This window comes from Platalea leucorodia (assembly GCF_965183815.1).
Source record: "Platalea leucorodia genome assembly, chromosome: 3".
In the NCBI taxonomy this organism is placed as follows: Eukaryota; Metazoa; Chordata; class Aves; order Pelecaniformes; family Threskiornithidae; genus Platalea; species Platalea leucorodia.
The window spans coordinates 32020515-32043657 of record NC_138825.1 but is presented as its reverse complement, the minus strand read 5'-3'; the positions used below and the strand labels follow the sequence as shown (position 1 = coordinate 32043657).

At 44.8% G+C, this 23143-nt stretch overlaps 2 protein-coding genes across 2 annotated transcripts in view; one reads left to right on the top strand and one right to left on the bottom strand.

The window, feature by feature from the left end:
- Positions 1-1506, bottom strand: part of TTC7A (tetratricopeptide repeat domain 7A) — a gene marked incomplete at its 5' end in the record, with an annotated part of 175886 nt that extends 174380 nt beyond the window's left edge. Inside the window, one exon of the mRNA XM_082307008.1 lies at positions 1347-1506. Coding sequence (XP_082163134.1) covers positions 1347-1506 — 160 coding nt within the window. The remainder of the gene's footprint in view (positions 1-1346) is intronic.
- A 983-nt stretch (positions 1507-2489) lies between these two features.
- Positions 2490-7139, top strand: MCFD2 (multiple coagulation factor deficiency 2, ER cargo receptor complex subunit). The gene is made up of 4 exons (XM_082306189.1): positions 2490-2623; positions 3415-3563; positions 4286-4445; positions 5686-7139. Exons 2-4 carry the CDS (start codon positions 3421-3423, stop codon positions 5815-5817), a joined length of 435 nt encoding a protein of 144 aa, XP_082162315.1. The 5' UTR covers positions 2490-2623; positions 3415-3420; the 3' UTR covers positions 5818-7139.
- Positions 7140-23143: the final 16004 nt, after the last annotated feature.

The following is a 23143-nucleotide window of genomic DNA, read 5'->3' as shown; positions in this document are numbered from 1 at the left end:
TACTATTAAAAAATTCCATCCAGACACATTATTGTTTCTAGAAACACAAAACTGTAGCTAGTCCCTTGCTGGAAGACAAGTTCTGTAGCAATAACAAAGCATTACTCTTTCATAACTAGCGAGTTATGATGACATAGCACCAAATTAACAAATGATGTTTTTACAGCAATCATACTGTTGTTACGCCTCTTAATTACAAGAGAACGAACTAATATGAACTCTTCAACTATTAATGCCCGCAAACTGCAGGATGATCTTTGCACCTGGGAAGCGCTGCTGAAACCTGACTGAAGTTCGAAAGTTGGCCCTGACGTTCTCAACACAGGGTTCAATCTGCATCACATACACACGTGGAAAGCCTCGTAAATAAACATGTCTTGAGCTACCAACATCTCCCCCTACCACGCTTCCCCACTGTTAAGTTTACTGCACTCCACCAATCTTCAATTAACTCTAGAGCCACATCCTCAAAACGCTACTCTAAAGAAGTGGTTTTATTCATAGAAATAGCTCGTCTGACTGCAACGGCAGAACCTCTGGTACCAGCGCGGTGGCCAGGACCGGGTCCTCTTCGCAAGTTATCGCTGCTGACTACAGACACAGAATTTTATCTAAGTTAGGCTGCCTTGCTTTTTACAAGTTATTTCATGAGAGGACATTTGCTGTTTATGAAACCTGTCTTACATGTGAAAGGACACCTGGATGAGACTAAGCCCTTAAACAAAGCGGCCCTCTTCAGAAACGTAGGGGGACAATGTAGGGGCATCCAGAATGGAGTGGGGAGGGGGCCAGAGGGGATCAGCATCACGGGTATCGAGGAGATGGAGAGAGACATCTCCAAACACGGAAGATTTCGGGTCGGTAGCCCGGCCACAGCCCCGCCGAGCCTGTGACAGCGACGGCAGGCACCCGGCGCAGCCATCACCGGCGCCCCGGCGCTGACGGCGGCCAGGGCACCCCCGACTCCCGCCGACGGCCCCCAGCCGCGCCCTCCCTCGGCAGCCCCGCCGGCTGACGTGCAGGGGAAGCACCGAGCTTCCCCCCTGAACGCCGTCTCCGGGGCTCCCGCCGCCTCTCCCAGGCTTCCCCCACCACCGCCACCACAACGCCGCCGCCGCGGGGCCGGGCCGCCCGCACGGGACAGCGGCCGCCGCCGGCACCCCCAGCCCTCTCCCGCAACCCCGGCAGCGGGGGCAGCCGCAGCTCCCGCCCACCTCAGCCCCTCCGGGACGGGGCTGCGGCGGCACGGACCGACGAGCCGGCCCCGCCGCCGCCCCTCGCCCGCGCGGTCCGGTAACGGCGGCGGCCGCCCTGCCCCACCCCGCCCGCCCCTCTCCGCCGCTTACCGGCGTCCTGCGCGCCCCCCGCCGCCGCCTTGCGCGGGGTCCGTGCGGGCGGCAGCAGCTGCTGGGCCAGGAGCCGGAGCTGCCCCCAGTGCCCCTCCGCCCGGCACCGCTCGATCTCCCCCTCCAGCTTCACGTGGGAGTGCGAGCCCTTGGCCGCCATCTTACCGCCGCGCCCGCCCCGCTCCGCCCCGCCCGCCCGCCCGGGAGTCCCGGCGGCAGCGCCCGGCAGGCGCCCGCGGCGTGTGCGGGGTCGCGGTGCCGGGTGGGCGGCAACGGCCCCGGCCGCCCCCAGGTGCCCGGCGGGGCGTGCCCCCGCCCCAGGCCTGCCACCGGGGGCGCGGCGGCTCCCTCACGGCCACCCCCCCCTGCCGCCTCTCACTCGACGCCCGGGCCGGAGAGCCGTGCCCGCGCACGGGCGGCCGCTCTCCCGGCCCCGCCAAGGGCACCGCGCCTGCTCGCCTGCCCTCGGCCTGCCGCACGCAGGCCGCCTTCGCCGGCGGGAGGGGCCGGGGGCGCAGCTCCCTCCCCAAGGCCCTCGGAAGCCACCTACACCCCGGGCCCCTTCTGTCAGCGGTTCCCGACGGCCGCCGCCCCCCTTCGGCAGCCATTTCGGCACGGAACAACCCCCGCTGCGCGACCGACGGGCCCGCCGCCCCGGGCCGGGGCCCGCTCCGGGTGCTGTCACCCCGAGAGGCGGAGGCAGCCGCTGTCTGGGCGCCGCGTATGGACACAACGAGGCCTTCGACACCGGGCGAGAGGGGGAGCGGGGGGAGTACGCGTTTGTCAGCCGCAGAGGGCAACGGCCACCGGGCGCCGCGGTCCCCCGCGCTGCAGCGGGGCGGGGGAAAGCGCCGCCGGTCGCTTGCGGAAGGGGCTGCCGAGAGGCGGCGAGGGGCAGCCGCGGGAGCGGGCAGGCGCCGGGTTTTCGCTGCCCCCTCCCGCCCGGGCCCCCCCCGCGCTGCGCCCTTCGGCACGGGGGTCCCGGGCCCCGCAAGGCGCGCGCCGCCGGCCCGGCCCCCCGGCGGGCGGGGCGCTCCACCTGTCCCTCCGCGAGGGCTCCACGTGGAATCCCGGGAGCGGTGACGTAGCCCCCGCCCGGCGGAAAGGTGCAAGGCGATAGGCGGGAAGAAGGGGCGGGGCGGGAGCGCGGCGGCGGCGTCGGGTCAGAGGTGAGGCGGGGATGGTGGCCGGCCTGCCCCGGGCGCGGCCCCCCCTGCCCGGCACCCGGAGCCCGCGGGAGGGACGGCGCGGCGGCTGTGGCGGCCATCCGCCGGAGGGTGCGTAGGCTGGCGGCGGCGGGGCCCGCCCGCCCGGGCTGTGAGGCCGGGGAGGGGTGGAGCGGGGCGTGCTGCGGCCCGGGCGGGTGATTCCCCGGGGGCCCGGCCCGGCGGGGAGCCCCGGGTGGGAGGCAGCGCGGTGCAGCTGGCGGGGTCTCCGGCACCGCCCCGTGCCGAACCGGCGGCGAACCGGGGTTTGCTTCAGCCGGCGCCGCTGGAGGTGGGAGAAAACCTGAGGCGCCGACCCCGACAGCGGGCTCCGCTGCCCGCGCCGCTGGGGTGCTCGGCGCCCCTCGCCCTGCTGAACCGCTTCAGCGTTTCGCTCGCCTGTGAAGCGAGCGCTGCAATGGCCGTTGCATTTGTAAAGCTGTATGTTATTTATGCGTGCAGTCTTAACAGATCTGCTAATTTGATGCAGCCCCTCTGATAACGTAAGCGACCTTTCTTCCCGTAACTCTGGGGCAGGTTTGCGTGGAGCCGACCTGGTTGGCTGGCTGTAAGCTGTGTGAAGACCCAGGCATGGCTAAAGAGTGCACGTTCACTGCGTGAAATAAAAATAATTATTTGAAAATTAATGCCTCCTTCCTTGAAATAGACACCCTCGTTGAAATTCGTAATTGGAGCTCTCCGGTTTTCTGCTTGCTAAGTGCTTGAAATGCAGCAAGTTCCTCTATTCTAACTTAATGGGGTTATTTCTAAACACTCCGTAAATCTCCTGAAAGTTGATTGCATTTTTCATCTGTTTGTTTTGTTTTGTTCTGTTTTGGGGGGGGGTGTTTTACTTTTTGTAGGAGATCATGATGCCCGTGAGGATTTTTAGAGTACGTGTGCTGTTCTGCTTGCTGGCTGCATTCATCATCTCTGCCCTAGCTGAGGAACACGTAGGAGAGAGTCAACATGCAAATATTCGCCTTGATAAGAACTTGGTACAAGATAAAGAGTATGTGTTCCATGTTCTAAAAATGTAAACTTTACTTCTTAATGATTTGCTTATCTTTTAAGTCTTGTTATGTGAGTTGGACTTAAGCCTAGGGCACTCTCTTTTCTCAGGGTGTTGTATGACTAGCTGGAGTCAGATATGAGACATGCTCGCTGGATAAGTTTCAAGAGATACTAGGCCTAGAAAGGTCTCTCTGGAGCCTTTAGCCCTACTCACAGTATAAAGAATTTCTTACAGGAATCCTGCTTACCTAGATCAACATACTATAGACGAAATCATATTCTGAACAGGTAAAATGAGAGGTTTTTTTCTCATTTGCTTCTTCATGCAGACAAAGCAGTGGTAGCAGCAAGTAAAACTCCCTAGAATACTTTATGTTTGACTGGGAAAGATCTTCTTCCAGTTCCTATGCTGTGGAAGACAGCCAAAAGGAGATTTTGGGCACTGTTTCAGTTGTTTTGATAACCTGCTAATTAGGCCAGAAGAAAGAGAAATAGCTATCTAAGGTATTAGAGGCCACTATAGCATCTGTAACAACCAACCTTTGTGCCCCCTTCATCTTAGTATAAAACTACAGCTTTCAGTTGTCCAGGGTGGTTTTAGAGATACAATATTTCCTGTGTACTTGACTGCCTGATCAAAGACTAAATTTGATGTAAACAGAGGATTAAATATTAACTGACGCATATGTTGTGGGTTTTGTTTATTTTATTTTTTCTTAGCCACATCATGGAACATTTGGAAGGTGTTATTGAGAAACCAGAATCCGAGATGTCTCCACAAGAGTTGCAGCTTCATTACTTCAAAATGCATGATTATGATGGCAATAATTTGCTAGATGGGTTAGAACTTGCTACTGCCATATCACATGTCCACAAAGAGGTAGGTGGAATTTTGTAATGGCATGTGTGTTTGGAAACAGTTCTGACTCTCTAAAAGCAGCTTACAATAGAACGGAACAGTTACAACACATCCTCATTGCAGTTACGGTTTTGCCTGAAAATGAGATTATTTTCCCCCCTGATAGTTTTGGTTTGATTTATAAATGTGCTAGCTTTATCACAGCTTTTCATGTCACATTGCAGTTTTCAAGAAGCCTCCATTGTAGTTTAAGCCTTAGAGTGAGAAAGGACTGTAGAGTGAAAATGATTTGACAGAGGGGATACTTTGGTAGGCAGGGATGGGGAGAAGGGGAAAGTATCCAAAATGGGATAATGCTGATGAGGGTTTATAGAAATAGGATGCGATATGATGCTGTTCGAGGTTCTAAGGCTGCTGTTTTCAACTCCAAACTGTGGCTGCTATTTTCAACTCCAAACTTACTGCTGCAGATACACAAACTCTAAGAGACCTCTTCTACAAAATTAGTATTAGAAGAACCAGTCACAGTCTGCCTTTGTTTTCTTCACCTTTTTCTAAACACAAATTCTCTTTCCAGCTAGGAACATTTAAGGACCAAGTAGGAAGATACAATCCTTAGGAGACCATACTAACATTATCTCGTACTGACCTTTTGGAAATTACAGTTCAAAATAGCTTAACTTCCTGCATACATCTATGGCAAAAAATACCTAGTTGAGAACAGAATAATGACTTGCTGTTTCTTGTGCAAAGACACCTCTTTGTATTCCCCTTTGCTCCTAAGAGGTGATACTAAGAATTTTACTGACTATAAGCTGCAGTGCTGGATTTTTTCACTACTCTGTTACTGTCAAACTCTGCGTTTTGGAAGTTCTGACGCACAGGAAGATGTTTCTGTACTGTATAGAAACTATAGTGTCTATACTACATCAAGATCCAAATTAAGAATATGAATATTAAGAATCTGTTAATTTTTTTTCCATCATCATCATACACTGTGCTATTTAGGTTTTAGAACTTTTGGCTAAGAATATTAACTGGATACAGAGTGCTTGTTCCGAAGTCCAGAGAACTTGGACTTCACAACTGACACCTGGTAGAAGTTGCTTATATTGGTATAAAGTATTACATAAAACTTAGTGCCAAATTAGGCACCAAACATGAATAGCTTAACAAAAAAAATAAGTTGTCAGTAATCTGTCATATGTGCCACTAGATGGGAAACGCTCCTAAACTGTTCAGTGTGGTTTTGTTTTTGTAGGAAGGTGGTGAGCATACCCAGGCAATGAAAGAAGAAGAGTTGATCAGTCTAATAGATGATGTCTTAAGAGATGATGACAAGAACAATGACGGATACATTGACTATGCAGAATTTGCAAAATCACTGGAATAAGGTTTTGCAGGGGGCTTGTTTCTCCTTCTAACTACATGGAAATGTGAACCAGTATAATGTGATTCATTACTGACTCATATCAACCTCTGTGCTGTGAGAAGGAGAGGTGTACCAGTTCCAGCTGAATTTATTTGAAAGTTGTATGTGTTAAGAGACTGGCTAACTCAGAGCGAGGGCCATGTTTGACTAAACATAGCCGCACATTGGAATCTTGAAGCATGAAAGCGTCAACAGTACTCATATAGGGTACAGCTGGCAAACTTTTAAGTAGCTTTTTATGAATACTAAATAGATCACATACAATCTAAATTTCAGTTTTTCTGTCATCGGGTTATATAATACTTGTTTGCTTACATCTTCTATTTAAACTTATAAAACACCTAGAAAGCAAGAAAAGTTTACTGCATATAGTTGTGTTTCAAGGATAAATGTCCTTACCTTCCCACTAATTTCAAAGGAAATTTGCGTATAAGTACAGGTGCTCAAAACAGCAATTGTCAGGAAGAGTGTCTGAATGTGGTTTATGTTTGAGGTCCGCATGATACTGTATGGGCTTTAACAGAGTCTTTGAAGAAATTGAGTAATTTAAAATATATGTACTTCCTAGCATACCCTTACATTTTACATGGAAATATATATACACATGTTTTTCAGTTTCTTCTTGTCCTTCACAGATTTACTTTGTATATCTTAATTTACTGATTTTTTTTCCCCACTACATTCCGTGGTGTTTTCTTAAGAAAATGAAAGTATTTTTATTACATTTATATGTTGTATTAATGCTGTATAGCATTTACTAGAGTAGCTTCTGCTATCTCATTTTGAAGGTCATGTTAACACTAAACCAGTTTAATATAAAAGCTTCTGTTCAGTTTGGTTTTTACAGTATTAGCCAGCAGGATAATCTAAGAGAGCAAGTAATGCTGCCTTGTTAAGGTTTAAGTTCATATTCCTTGACACTTAAATTATGGTATTACTTTCAGGAGGTATTTCATAACTAACAGTTTCAAGATACTTGAGTGTGTGCAAATTAACATGGTTCTAGGAATGTTTTCACTGTCTTGACTCAATACTTGATAAGTCGAGCAGTTTAAAGATATTGGAGAAGTGATGTATTGCTGTGTTACTCATATTTGGTGACTCTCAAACGTAACTGAAATCTTAAATTGCATTCAATCATTATCCATTAATAGAGAATCTAAATGTTAGCGTATTTCTGTAAAATGTATAAAGAGCTATTTTCTGTACAAAATTATTCTTATACAAGAGAAACACATTTGTAAAAGAAATTATTTCCTCTGTTTAAATGTTTGTGCAATGAATCCTGTGTCAGACTTTTTTCTTGTACTAATTATTTATTTTGATACCTTGTGGCCAGGGTTGTGCTGGTTGTACAAGCAATAAAAATAATTGGGGATCGTGCACTCTGGAGCTAGATGCACAAGGCTGGAAGTCCTAGCGAGAAATGTACCTAATTTTCTGATGTATTTTTAAGCCCGTCTCTGTTACTAGCAGTCATCTTAAAAGAAAGTTCTTCTTTCAGTTAAAGCATTTGTTTTAAATATCTCTTTTAAGGGTAATTAATCAGGAGTTAATGTTGAATCAGAAGAAAGTATAGAAAATGCTTGTGGGTAGGAGAGAAGAGGTTAAGCTCACCAGCTTTGAGCACTTCAAGCAGGTTGCCTGTAGACCTGCCAACTCTTACATGCTCGTTGCATAAGCTTCTGAGTTTTGGATTTATTTGGGGTGAAAGAGCAAGACCAAGGAACTGACTTTTATGCACTGCTCTTAAAAATCATCGTTTTCTTATCAAGTGCAGTCTGTAAACTTAGTCCAGCAACCACCTGTGGGGCACATTTATATACATGTGTTGTATTTATATACATATTTAGTAACTGCTCTTGTATGTGGCACAGAAGCTTTATATCAGAAATAATTATGATAAACTGAGGTAATGTGAACATTGTTTACCAACTATTTTAAACTTGTTTTTAAGGGTTCAGAAGTATGTATAAATATAAAAATAATTTAACAAAAATGGAGAACAAAATTGGCACCTTCGATTTCATGATGCATGAAGAAGGATCAAAATAAAATTTCTGCTTTCCTAGAAAGAACAGTTCAAGAAATGCTACCCAAGCTGAAACCTGCATCATCATGTCTTTACTCAGCCTCCTAAAACAAATACACATACTTAATTAAGTGCACTTAAAGATAAATGGTTTAACAGATGCCTAGGGAGCTTTCTCAGGTATTAAGTAGAAAAGTGCAAAATGGCCGAAGGTTATTGTGAGTCAGACTTTTTTTTTTTTTTTTTAATATAACTAATTTGTGTGCTAGTTGTAGCTCGCGGTACCCTAAATATATTGGTACAAGTCATATATACCTTTAGTATTTTCTATTTCATATATATCATATAGAAAATACGGCCTTTAAAACAGAAGTACTCCTCAACTATAAAGCTGTTTTAGCTTCCGTAGAACAGTACTATCTCAATTTCACAGATAATACAAACAACAAAGCAGAAGAGGTGTATGATTTACTGAAGGTCAATCACATCCGTGGCAGAAACAGAAATCTGTGAGAACGCTGTTGTGTGTGATCTTCACCTCTTCCTAGTCTATGATCTCCAGGGATGGGGACTAGTGTTCCCCATTAGAGGAGAACACATCTGGCCTTGCATTATTGGATACTATGCACGCAGTTTAAAATAGCTAGATTATCTGCTTTTACCTCACGAAATATTGCACAATCTAGCAGCTAAAGAAAATACTTAAACTTGATCTTGAAGCCCTCCTAAACTGAGCTGTTTTTTATTAGTCGATCTAGAACATAGTCTCTATAGGAAGGAGAAAAATCTTAACTGCGTGTCCAGTGCCTGTCAGAATGCTGTTAATGACAAGAATAACTGCCTAGAACTTCCCAGCAACGGCTTTGTCTGCATATTCGTGCAGACTTTACTGCCTTTTTTTTTTTTATTAATCACCTATAACCTCAAAATGTCTTAGATTCATTAAGGAATGGTGACAGACTTACTTACAAATCCTCATTTTGTCTAAAGTATTTTTTAATGCCACAATTCACAAGCAGAACAGCAATTAAGGAATAATGTCATAATCGATACAGCCACTAGATAGCGTATTGACACTGCACATTCGTTCCCTGCTGCATGTAGTTTGGAGTGATTCAACAACCTGGATTTCTCTAAACCATCACCGCTACTCTGATTACAGGCAAGGCTTGCTTGTCTTCCAACACCACATGGCCAGTATGATGCCCACATTTTTATTAGTTTACACCCGTCATAAAAATTGACCATAACTGGGACTGGTTATTGGTAATTAATTTTCATTGTTTAGGGAATCCAAATTGACTTGAAGTGATAGTAAAGAAACTTGCATTGTAATACTGTCAGTAAAAATAATCGTGTAGCTGGAAGGCTTTCTGATAGGAGGACCAGGCTTGGCCTGACTTCTTGCCCATCTCTAGTTGACCTATGAGAGGGTCCATGAGGTACCTACAGTGGTCTCAACCAGCATTAAAGAATATTAGAGGGTTTTAGTAGGACCTGAGGTCTTACTGTTTTTGCATCAGATGTCAGTAAGAGCGAGCTTCGGTCACCGTTCTTACAAGGCATAGGTCCCGTCTGGTCTGGTCAGCCTTTTTTGCTTAAGGTGAAGCTTGTTGCTTTTTTTCTTCCTCTCCCCCATTACGGTCTCACTGTCTGCCCATTGCACCATGAAACGGCTGCATAACGTTCTAAGTTTTTAGTAAACAAATTAGAGCAATGATCATTGCGTACCTTGGTCTGCATTATTTATTATCACAAAGAATTTGTGTTCTAAACGTTTCATCAGCACAGACCCTCTGTCCACGTTGAATGAGATCCATTACAAGGGCAGTCATTAATGCCTTACAGAAGGTTTCTCTGGAGTTAACATTTTTCTTCCTATTCTCTCTGGAGTTAACATTTTTCTTCCTATTCTTCATGCTAAATTCTGAACAGCATCCTAAATCTGAAGGGCTAATACATACTGTAATCATCACTACCTTCCTAAGCTGAGCGGCAGTTTTACATGTAGGTAGAGGGCAGTGTAACATATGACTCAAAGTCTGCTCCCAGATATGATATTTTACAAGAAACCAGTACTGCAACGAACATAGTGTCAACTTCTGCCACTTGATCCAACTGAGTGACTGACAGCACTAGATTTCAAGAAGGCAGATGTCAATAAACTCAGAGAATGGGCAGGGAAGATCTCAAAAGAGGCAAATCTAGGGGAAAAACAAGTTATGGAAAGCTGTCAGTTCCTTCAAGAAATGCAATTAAGAAACCAAGTGCAACCTATGCCAGTTTAGAGGGAAGTTAGAAAATTCAGCAGAAGTCAGCTAATTCACAAACTTTAATTGACCGCGAGTGTATGAGAGAGAGAGACCTGTAAAGTAGAAACTAGGTCAGCTGGTTGAGAACCCAGCACAGTACTCCATTCATGGCGGGGCTGAAGGGGTGTATACAGTTAGTAAAGACAAAATGCACAAGATGCAACTAGCAAAACTTATCAAAAGTAAAAGAAATTTTATAGGTAAGGTTGTAAGAGAAAAACAAAGGGAAGTTTTGATCACTACTCAAAGGTGGGGGGGGTGCAATCAGTAGAGGACGTTAAGGAAGCTGAAGAGTTTAATGTCCTTTTTTTCTCCCTTTTTCATCAATTTTTACTAAAAAGGTCAACAGCAAGCAGACAGTGCAATTATTACCAGGAAAAAGGGGTAAAATTTCAGCCTAAAATATGCCCAACCTGCTTAGAGAGTAACCAGTTAAGTTAGATGTTTTACAGTTGCCTGAGCCTGATTGACTTCACTCTAGGAGTCTTAAAGGGAGGGTGAAGTAATGGCCACAGATGTCATACAGCTTGAATTTATTTATTTTATTTAATTTTTTGCAAGGCCTTTAGCAGTACTTCCTATAATATCCTCATGAACAGGCTAGTGAACTGTGATCTAAATGAAATTGCTGTGGGAAGGGGCAGGAGGTCAAGTCTGGTTAGATAATTGTATTCACGGGGTAGTTCCATTGTAACCTATCAAAATACATGTGTTTTGCAAGGAATTCTGTGGGCCTTGGTCCCATATCAAGTTTTATTTTATGTTTTCATTGAAGGCATAGAAGATGGAATATGAAGTATGATTATTAAACTTGCAGATGGAGCAAGGAAGGACTGCAGATGTTATAGATGCTTAAAGATCACAATATAAAATGATCTTGATATATTTAGAGAAGTCATCTAAAACGGACGGAATGCAATAGTGCAAAATACCATGCTTACACAGAAATACTCATCTGTACCTGCATAACTGTCTAGGTACCAGTTTACAGGAGAAAAATCCAGGGACTATAGTGGAACAAGCTGAGCATGAATGGCAAAGCCCTCACATTGGGATGTCTGAAGGGTCTTAAAGACCACTGAAAGAGTCCATGTGGGCTGATCCCCACTGTTAAAGACTCACCTGGAAGACCATGTCCTGTTCAGTGCACTGCACTTCAAGAAAGATATGAACTAGGTGGCAAGAGGCCAGAGGAGATCGGCAAAACTGGACTGAGGTCCAGAAAACATGAGGGAAGATTGCAAGAAATGGGGGGGTGTGGGGTGTGCTGAAGAAGTAACAACTGAGAAGAAGGAAGGTTAATAGTTTTCAACTAAAAAGCTGTTGCAAAGAATAAGGAAATAATATGTTCTTGGTGGAAAGATCAGGAAGAATAAAACATAAAAAAGCATAAACCAGTTTGGGAGATTTAGATTAGACATTGGACAAAACTTCAATATCAGCAATAAGATACTGTAGCTTGGGGTGACGTGATTGCAACTTGGTCTTGGGATAGAAAGGTGGAGTTAATGACTTCTCCAGATCTCCTCCTCTGGTGGAAGTTTGTCTCTCAGTGAGTCTATGACTGTCAACATCTGTGTGGACTTGTATCGGGAGGAGAGCCCCTTATGGTGGGTTCCACAGCTGAGAGACAAACACAGGGACTGGACACAGGAAGCCTGTGCTCAGCTCCATGTCTCAGAGAAGACCATCCTCCTGACTCCCTGCTGTAAGCCTTTCCTCTTTTCCTTATCATCTCTGTAGACTCTTATTGAGCCAGCCATATTCCAGTTTTCCCCTAATCAATCTAGGTTTCAGTTTTACATCTCATCTTCTTACCATCATAACCCATTTTCCATCTTGAAAGCCCCCGAAAAACTTGTTTGTCACGTCTGCCTTGCAGTCAGGCAGTTCTTCAGTCCCAAAGGACAACAGCCGTTTGGACAGTCCTGCTGCACTCCATTCCTGTGCCGTGTGGCAGAGCAGTCTGCAACCAGCAATGTCCTGCTCAGTCCTGGCAGGGTATGCTCGCTGTCAACAATATCTAAGTGTAAAACCCTACCAAGTTTCTAGTGAGCGCATTCGAAATGTGATTGTCAAGAGCCAGAAGTGAACACTTTGAACAAGAATGGAGGAAAAAAGCATATCCCTGACTCCAAGATAATGCTTCGCTTAGGATTCAAGTCCTAGCTCTGGAGCACAGAGGTACCAAAGTTTCTTCATAAAAGAGAACCACAGTAAAAACACTGTTAAGAGTCTCCAAAATGACAAAGTGAATTCCTAGCCCTGTTCTCATCAAATAGTCAACTATTCTTGTTACACTGAGAATATAGTGTAAGAGCATCCACACTAAGTCAAAACAAAGGTCTATCTAACCCAACAGCTTGCTTCAAATAGTGGCCAATAACAGATGCTGATGGAATAATAAACAAAGAAAGCAGAGTCTCATACTTCTCCCAAATACACACACAGGCTCCAGCAATATATGTAGCTCAGGAGCTTGACTTCAACAACAACAAAACCAACTAAAGTGAGGCACTCAGAAAGATCAAGGCTTAAATGTTAAAGTCTGGAAACACTATTAACTAAAAACAAGGTCTCGTGGGACATCATAGGCAATGTCCCCTGGTCAATGGTGCACCCTGGGCAGACTTTACTGTTGACATTGTTATGCCATAACCTTCAGTGTAAGCAAATGCAGTGGGTAAGTAGTGATCCCAGGAGACCGCATTAATGCAGTGGTATAGCACAACTACACCGTTTCCAGATGTAACATTCTTCTTATTTGAAGTGAGAGACACTGAAAGTTGTCTAATGAATCTGTTTGCCTCTGGTTTTGGTGACACTTCAAGAACCATCTTTAAAAATGACCCAGTTATGAGAAAGCCCTAAGCACGTATTTTGAAATACATCCTCTTTAAAAATAGTAACATTATGCCTCAGAACCTATTTTGTCATAAAACCAGAAATAAGCCACAAAACCTATATGCTGAAAAATAATATTGACTTAAGTCTCATCATGTGTGGCTCACAGCCATCAGAGACTGACATCTTGGCACAAATCATGGCAGGTATAATTTTTTTGACCCAGGAAAGAGGACTGGGATGAGTAGAATGAGATTTGAACACTGTTCCCTTTGGGAGAGGTCTCCAAGGACTGTGCAGAAGGGACTGTAAAGCCACGCGCTCAGCCTCAGCATGGATTGCAGTGGGAGCCAGGAAACACACCCGTGAGGATTTTAGACAGCAGTGCATGCAGATAGGACTAGTCTCAGAGAAGGAACATCTAGTCTAGGATACATGCAGAGTTGTTTAGAAACCTTACATATGCCACCATAAATTTATGAGCACATTGGCACTGACTAGTTGAGTTAAGATCTCCAAGAACACATAACACATATACATACACACACTGAGGCGGGAACCACTTTCAGTAACCAAATAATTCTGTCACCAGACAGCCTAAAACTATTCAAAGGCACCATTTCTAGCCAAGACCAACAGATTTGAAATATTTTTTGAAGCTTTAGGCAGCTGAATTTTCAGTATATGACAAGCCAAAAAGTCTTTAGGAAACTCTCCAAGCAGATGATCTCATTTTTTTTAGCCATCATCTCTCTTAAACACCTTGACCAGTTTCCTTCAACTCTTCCAAAAAAATCTGTCCCAGAATAAGATTATGCCTGTGAAGTTGTAGGTGTATAGGGCTAATTTTGGCAAAGTGAGGAATAGGAATAAAATCAAGTTTATAATGGAAACTTAAGGATGTCTGCAGTTTACTGAATTCTGTTCAGTGTGATCTATATAATGCATGATATTTCCATTGTAGCAAAAATATAAAATGCTTTTATTATCACCAAGGGAAAAGACCACTTCCTCCATATGAGGTCCTACCTATGAGACAAAAAGACCTGGCAGGTCATGCAAGTATTTTTGCTTCCTCCCACTAAAATGTTTATAGGATCCAGATTCATTTCCTAAGGTCTGGCTTGAGGATTTGTGCAGAGTATTACGCCATGTTGGCAGGGCAGAATGATGACAATTTCTGACTGCAGATGTGTCTCTACCACAGACCTTATTAAAATTGCAGCATGGCATCAACATACACAGCTAGCTTTAAATTAGTCAGCTAAGGTACTGCTAACACTATGACAATGCCATTACAGAATACAGCACAACTGCAAAACCCACTATAAAAGCAGAATACAGTAAGTGGTCAGATATTTTTTGCAGGCCATCCTGAACACTGTCTTCCTGGGATAATGTTACTAATTGGAGCCAAGCTATCTAGTTTAATGGTAATTCAGGTTTGTCAGTGCAAGCTCTAAATCATCTGAAGGTCTGGTAGTACGGGTAGTTAAATGAAAATATTCTGGGTGGTTGTAAAATCTACCTCTAGATAGTTCCTAGCCAATAGCTCCTAAAATTCACATTGATGCCCAGTTTGGGAAAACATAGCACACACAGGGTTTTTACTGAGATCTGGAAAGTTTCTGGGTTGCGCAATGGTTAAGGAAAATTTCCTCTAGGGACCTTACACAAGCCTTCTCAGATTCCTGTGGCAGTTAGAGGTCCTCTCTAGGGGCTTGTAAATCCGCCTCTAATAAAAATATCTGTAGAGAAAGAGAAAGGGTTATATAGGCTGCAGATCAGAGAGCACATTTCCACCCAATGTGCAGTTGAGCTGATGCCACTGATTTCTGGTCACTAAATGGCCTCCCAACACAACCACCTCACCTGGGGACAACTCAGTTCACCCTGAAAGCTCTTCCTGTTGACCTCTCCAGTATTGTTTGGAAGTACAGAGAAAAAAAAATGGATTCAGTGGACCAAATTAAAGTAATTCTAAAAGCTGCCCAACTAATTCATCTCCAGGATCTAGCAACTTCAGCCTGATGCTCAGAGCAGCAAGGAGATCTGAAAACCTGGTCCTGATCCCATGTGACAGGCAATGGACAACAGTGGAGAAGGTAAAGGGTGAGCAGAGGAGAGCTATAAGCCATTATACATACCCAAACCTGAGATGTGCTCAAACTTAAGTCATTAGATGCCGTCTCTTCCCAAATTGTGCTCCCTCGTAGCATAATCTCAGTCTGCTTAAAACAACTTCTGTCAACAACATGGGCTACAATATGGGACTAAGTATGTCAGGGGACCAAAGCTGAACTTCAAAAGACACCGGTCATTTTGGAAAAGGTTAAAACTGTCAAGAATGCCTACCATGTCAAGAGCCTTGGACATGGAACCTCTTGCACTCAGGCTGTTTAGCTGCGACTCCAACTTCAGCCTGAGCACCGGCCACTGGGGAGCATCTAGCTCCAGATGTTTTTCCTGCTCCCTCAAGAAAGGAGAAATGTACAGTTACCCTCTGAAAGTTTGTGTTCAAGTGACTTTTCAGTGATACATGAGCTTGGAAATGCCATGGCTATCCATCTAGGCCCTTCCACACACAAAACTTCAGTTTGTGGTGACATATAGCATGGGAAATTTCAGCTCAAGCAGCTGAAGCCTGGCAAAATTTCAAACAATCAGAAACAAGACCCTCTAATGGAAAATATTAGACAGCATTAGCTATTGGGCCACTGTCATCTTCACAGCCAGAGAATGATTTAATCTGTCAGTTATGTGAGCACTAGGAGTGATGAATAGGTCTTTGTATTCATTCACAGCAAGTACATACCCAGAATGACATACGACGCGGGGTTTTTCTCTCTGATAGTCCACTGGATCTCTAAAGAGCTGGGAGTTTGCACAACACGGCTATCCAAAGCAGTGCCACAAAAGATACCATCCACGTTCAGAAAGAGGGATTCTCAAGGTGGCTGATTAATGTTGTTCCTCCCCAACTTAACTTGTCCATCCTTACCTACACAACTTAAAAGCCCCATGTCAACAAAGGAGCCCAGTTTTGCCCTCAGTTTTAGCCATCTGGGATGGCCACACAGGGTGGCACAGGGGCACAAATGCAGCTTGTCCATGGCTGCCAGCACAAGGTAGCTCCGCCACAGGGCTCTCCTCAGAGCCATGCCACTTAGACCTGCCAGGGCCACGCTAGCAGCCCAGAGTTTTTGGGTGACCACACTCCCAGAGGTGCTCAGCTGTGCTGGCAGCACGGGGAGTGGAGCAGGGACACAGGGCTGCCCAAGCCAGGTCACTCCTTTTGCAGAACAACTTCTCCATGCTTTATCAGTGAGTGCAGTTTTCTGACTCCTTTTGTTGCTGCAGCAGCACAAAAGTCTGAAGCAGGGCCAGCAACTCATGTCTTGTTTTTACCTGGTGTAACTTAAAAGAGATTGTGCTCTACCTTATGTTCAAAAAAAGCCTTTAAATAAAGCTGGTTACAGCTCTGCCAAGCTCTGGTGGACATAGTGGTCCACTCTTCCCTGGCAGCTGCCTGGGCTGGAAACTGGCTGGATATAATCCGCTATGGAACAGAGCCACAGGGAGACAAGAGTGAGGTTTGCCATCTGGTCAAGGTCATTTATTAGCTTGGCTTTTCTAATCCTTGGGAAACCAGTGGCAACTAGTCCTAAGCCAAACTCCTTCTTCATTGCCATAGATACAAATGCTAATGCACACCAATTTGAGCAAAATGAGATGATTGCAAAGCTTCCAAGGATATTTCCAAATGCCAGCCAAAAACTCTCTGAAGAGTCTCAGTTTGAGATAGACTACTACATGCTACCCTACAACCCCTCCTCCCAGGACAGGTACAGCTTCTGAACTCATCTGTGTCATAACGGGTGTGAAAAACTGGAGTCTATCACTGGCCACACTTCAACACATCCCATTTCATTTTGGCACCACCTCCAAAGATTATTTCTACCATTTAGATGAATATCACCTATTTATTTTTCTCTTATTCCTGTGATCAGTTATTTCTTAGCACTTAATCCCAGTGTGGACAAGGTACTTGGGCTTTGTTAGCTCAGTCAGACCCTAAACAGCATGAATGATGTTTTTCCTCTCCTTTTCACTTCCTGAGCTGCCCTTAAACATACATACTCTTGACTCTTAAGGGTGAGCTGATCCTGGGAGGAGGCACAGCAGGGAAGAGATCTGTGTGGGTGGCTGGGGATGGTGGTGTACGACTTGGCAGGGATAGGGCACAGCTGCCTTCACCAGATCTGTGCTGGGGAATTGAGAGGTTATGGCCATGGCATGAAGGCTTGACTCCCTGCTATGTTGCTGGGGTGTCCTGCCCCAGCAGTGCGTGGTGCTCCTGGGCCACAACCAGAGAACGTGGGGGAATCTTTCCCTCTCCCATTTTTCTGCAGGTCGGATCTAGGTTTCTGGGGAGAACCTTTTCTCCATCCTCAGTGAGCAGCTGGACCTAGGGCCCTGTCCATCTCTACTCTGGAATACCATGAACAGTTTGAATGGTGTTGCCCATCACTACCACAAAGCAAACCATCCCCACAGCTGCAAGACTGTTAGGGCTGGTTCCTAACTTCTATCTTATCTGGCTACTGCAAAAGAAATTGTTGAAGTGCTGGCAAGCCCTGAACTATGAGTAGGCACTTAAACCCATCCCTACTCAATGAAATGACAGGAATGAAGTGCTTAGAGCTAAGTGTGTGCTTAAGTGCTTCACTGAAAGGCATAAACCTTGAACCAAGGCGGTTGTCAGAGGACAGGAGATAAGGAGAGAAGGGAACATTCACCTACAGCTGTTACTTCTGAAGGAACAGGAAGGGGTCTACTGTCCAACATGAGTGAAGCCAGCAGCATTTGGGAACCATCAGACCAGAGGTGAAGTTAGACTGGGACACTACACAGGGGTAGCATTTGCCATTTAACCACTGCAGAGAAAGACCATGCAGTACCGTACCTGTAAAGATGCAAGTCACTTCAGGCAGTTAATAGGTTCATTGAACAACCATCAACCCAGATAATTAGAGAGAAGGTACCAGCTTCTCGGTGTGTTCTCTCCTTTTGATAGACGGCTCCCAGAAAGTCATGCATGATTTTCATAAGGCGAGATAATAAGCTGTCAGTCGTAGGAAGCCTAGAGTGAACCACACAGAAAATCAACACGGCTTGAAAACAAAAAACATGTCAAACTGCAAAAAACAGTTTCTTTCTTTAAAAATAAAATAAGGGAGTGATTTGAACAACGAAGCTTTGACTTACAAGCAATGCTCTAGTCATCAACAAAATAGGAAGAAGGTATCTATTTCTGTGATTCTGGAGTGATTTGATAGGAAACATGCAGAAATTAACTCTTGATATGAATTTGCGCGGTGTCATCCCTTGTTTTCCAGGCTGCATGACTTCATCCTCAGGTCCTCTTCTTCCCTGTAGACATCAAGTTAGAGAGAGCAAGGAGGAGAAAGGAAGGTCGCAGGACAGTGAGGTGGGAGGAAATCATAGAGGAACAATACATAATACTTCTGTATGTTATATCCCATATATCATATACACGTTTTGACTCTCAATAAATACACTTACTCATGTATTTACTTACATAAGTGACAGGGAAGACTTAGATGGCCATCACATCCCGTGAGCACAGGATGTCATCTCGAACAGAAAACATATGAGAAAACTCATGTAACCCATAGCCATTGCCAGGGTGCCGCATGGGCTGTGGGGACGAAATGGGATGTGGGCCTGTGGGTGGGCCCAGCTCGGTGGGGTCCATGGCCAGGCAGGGCTGTGGGGAGCTGGAGCCTGGCCCTGCTGCGGCATCGTTGGAGCAGGGACTAACAGCCCTGGGGGGCTGCCATAGGGTCCTGGGCCATGGGCAGGGTGAGCAGGAGGCTGGGCAGGGACTTAGTGCCTCCAGAGCCCTAGCAGCCATGGCTCAAATGCCAAAGATACCCCAGGACTATGTGAAGACACATGAGTTAGAGGCAGGTTGTGCAGATATAGCTACCTATGGCTGTTGTGGGGCGAATCCAGCAGTGCTGGTAAAGGGAGGATGTAAACTCCGTTATCCTGATCCACATGGTGGAGTTGCCACAAGCAGGGCAGATGCTGTTAGCCACAAAGGGCCCCAGCACCTCCATTCCTAGGAATGGGGAAGAACAGGTTTTTCATGGCCAAGAGCCTCAGCAGAAGAAAGGACCATCTTGAGCCAAGTGCTGTCATCCTCTCCTGCTCCGCTCTCATCCCACTCTTGAACTGCCCATGACGGTGCTTTCTGAGCCAGGGAAAGGAGGAGGTTGGAAAACTGAGGCTATTGCTGCTTTCTCAGCACATTATTTGCCTTGAGGAAGACCAGACACCTGGGTTTACTCAGGTGGAATATTCTGCATGAGGCCTTCATTTACTACTACTTTTTTTTCAGCAGAGAGAGTCAAAAAATCGTCAGCAAGTGACAGTTTGGGTTGCTGGGCTTTAGTGGTTTTTATTTTTCTCCCCTTGGTGATTTGTGCCAACTGTTACTTCATGCATATGAAACACACAACTTCCAGCCTTTCCTCACTGGTGTGAAGTAAGCGTTTGGCACGTGTTGAAAACAGCAAGCAGAAATTAACTTGCTCTCTCCCATCTTTAATGTCAATACCCTCCAGTAATTATTTGGAGAATTAAACACGTAGTCATCTTGCCGTCACCTTAATTCTCCACATTAAAAAGGGATTATATAACAAATTAGCCTGATCTAGTCTATCTTCCAGGGATTTACCCAGTGGTTCACTCTTCTTTATTAAATTAGCAGTCAAAGAAGCTTTTGGCTTTCAGACACGTTATGAAATCCTTCCCAAGTTGAGACCACTGGTGCTAGGAACTGCTGAAGTGCTTACTGCTCTGGAACCACCTCCTTGGTATTTGCAGAGCCTGAACTCCATCTGACCCACCACGCAGCGAAAACACGCGGGTAGACACTTGTCACCTGATCTTCCAACTTTCGCCTCCCAGTTTAGAAAAACCAATCCCCCAATTCACCGGGGTCACAGACTCTTCAGACTCTTTCCTGTGCTCGTTTAAATATAACCCAGGGTTCAGATTTGGGGTATGTGACAATGGAGTCGCTGCTAATTCTCTCTCTGGTGATGGCACAGCAGGAAGCAGTAGTTGCAAAGCACAGCTAGATGCCTTTCCACCAGTTGTGCAAGAACTTCTCCATTGCCTTCAGTGATGGGGATGCCTGCTGACCAGAAGGGTAAGTTGCAAAGACACAGGGCATCTTATTCCTCCTCAGCTGACTCCACGTTGGAGAACTAACACTTCTTTCACACAGAATTACACAGAATGAAGTCTGCTGATTGCTAGTCATCTGAAGGCCTGATGCAACGCCCACTGAAGCCAAAGGCTATTTTTCTTCTGCCTTTATAGGCTTTGGATCATCGCCTTACTCAAAATACTAAACCTTTGAGTATTTCAAGCTTTAGGGTCAAACCCCCTTATTTTCTGCATTCTTTGCTTCTAGCTGTTACAAGTCCATGACACCACCACAATGCTAGATTTGATGGCAAATAGATCTGTGAATCAGTACAGAAACTATCATTTATTCCTGTTTTTTCCCTTTCCTTTCTTCAACTTCTCCCTCGAGGGTACAAAACCAACTACTCCAGATAGGCCCTTCTCATACTCACTGGAATTACAACTCCATGTTTTACTGTGCTAGAATGAGATAAATATATTAACATGGCCAACAGATAACTTCTAGTGAGACTTACAAATATTAGATGTTATTGCTTGATTTTAAGCAATGATTCCCAGGTGTCTTAAAAAAAAAGTTTCTTATCTATTTTAAAGAAAAATGCTTGATGAAAAAAAAAGAAGAAAGCAAGAAAATTATATTCTGATTTTTCCAAGACTAGACAGTAAGTCTGACCTCCTGTATGCATCCCCTCATTGTCTGAGTTGCATGCCTTTGCAGCTGATCCTGAATAGCTTGTGAAAGGTATTGGCCTGAAATGTGGGGTAACTGAGCTCACGCATGTATCTGCGTTACTTCTACAGCACAGGCAGGGAAAGAGTGCCTGTCCTCACTGTGCTTGCAGTACTTGCCTGAAGAAGTCCTAAAGGACCAATTGCTGATGACAGCTCTGAGTGCCGTCCACCGTCAGGGTTTTCACATTGCAGATATGCACTCATGGGTACCTCATGCGGGACTTCAGAGGGTGGTGAAGTGACCACAGCTTTTGGTCACTGCTGGTGGAGGCCATGGGTAAGCCAGGGGTGGAGGTACCTGTGCTCTGCTAATGATCCACTCCCCGTTCAGTAGACAAAACAGAATCTGAAGAAAGAAGAAAATATAATCCCTTTTTTTTTCCAGAGTTACTGATACTTACAGCTACTGATTGCAACAAGTAAATGTTCTGGTTAAATCTGGCTTATACTGCTGGGAACGGTTCTTGACTGGCAAGATTTGGAGATGACCAGTGACTTTAAAAAAAAACAACATCCCTCTCTTAGTTTTGATTTCTATCATTCTATGCTATATATCTTTTTTTGCCCATGCAGTCACCTCATGACCTGTTAACCCACATTTCTTTGAGAAAGCTCAGTTAAGGAATATTCAATAACAGGTCACATTTTTTTCCAGTACCCTCATGCTCTGCCTACCACAGTTGTAAAAGAATTGTATTTATCCAGCTGCAGAAATGATCAGTAATGTTCAACTAACATTGAAGTTTCCCTTTAAAAAGTATTTATGAAGGGTGCTTTTTTTATTTTTTATGAAAACCTGATTCTGTCAGATGTTTTGTTTTATTCCCAACAGCCTCTGACTTAAGAAGATAAACAGTCTCATGTGAGAAACATATTGTACCATGCCTCAATATTCATCAAAGTAATTAAAGTCACCCAAAGAGGAATTAATTGGTCCTAAAATTGCATACAATTATTGAACAATTGAGTAATATTTCATCTGAAGTTGTTCATAGTAAGCAAAAGCTATGTGCAAACATGCAATCTGAGATCAAAACTCCATGTACTTGCCTAAGGAGTGATGCCTTACAACAGATAGGCTGGATAAATAAAAAAAACCCCAACCCTCAAGTGTCAAACCACATGGGTAGCAATAGCAGTTCCTGCTGCCTTTGGGGATCTTCACACCCAGAAATGGAAGAATTTGCAGTAATTGTCCTTCCAACCATGCTATTACATGCAGTGTGAAAATAGCTTCTTTCAAAACCCCTCCCACCAAAAAATAAAAGCCTCTACCCACTTGGAGTGGATATATAAAATAAAGAGGACGCCTTGCACTAGTGGACAAGGATAAAGAATCTATTTCTATAGAAAGGGTTTCTACACATATCAAAGTAATGACTCAATATTTTGCTAATGTAATTTTTTTTCCTCATTTTTACGCTTTTTCAGGATTTTACAATGCTGATTTAAACGTCGTCAATTCTGCAGCCTGGTTTAATGTGATCTGTATGTAACATGTCCCACTGGTGATGTGAACTACGTGCTCCCCCATGCCAATACACACAGCTTTAGTTCAAAGTGAAGTAGCTTGTACTTTTCCATCTAGTACTTTTGCTTTGATCCCCACTGTCAGGCAGTATTGTAATAGTGAAATGCAACATTGCAAATATTACATTAAAAATGTCTCCTGTTCTATAAAATGTGCTAGCCCTGTAAAAGTGAAACCCTGATGGAATCCTGGTAACACTACAGGAGGCAAAACAACCAGACACTGGCGGTTTCTGTAGAATATTTGTGACCTTCATTTTTAGTCCAGCAGCATGGACAGGGTGGAATTGCATTGGCAAGCCCACACACTTGCCAAAGAAATTTCAGTTCATCCTCCCCCCCTGCCCCGGTGCAGTTACATGGGATTCAAAACACCACAAACAACTTCTGACCTCTCTGAGCAGTGATCACCCCCAATCATGGCATTCTGCAACCTGGAAAAATAAACAAAGAAAACTAAAGAAAACTGGTTTTACAGAAAACAACAGACAAACAAACCAAAAATGTTTCAAAGGAAGAGACTGAGCTAAGCAGCTATGCATTAGTATATTTGCCTCAGAGAGATTTCCCACCCTGCTCAAAAAAAACCCAA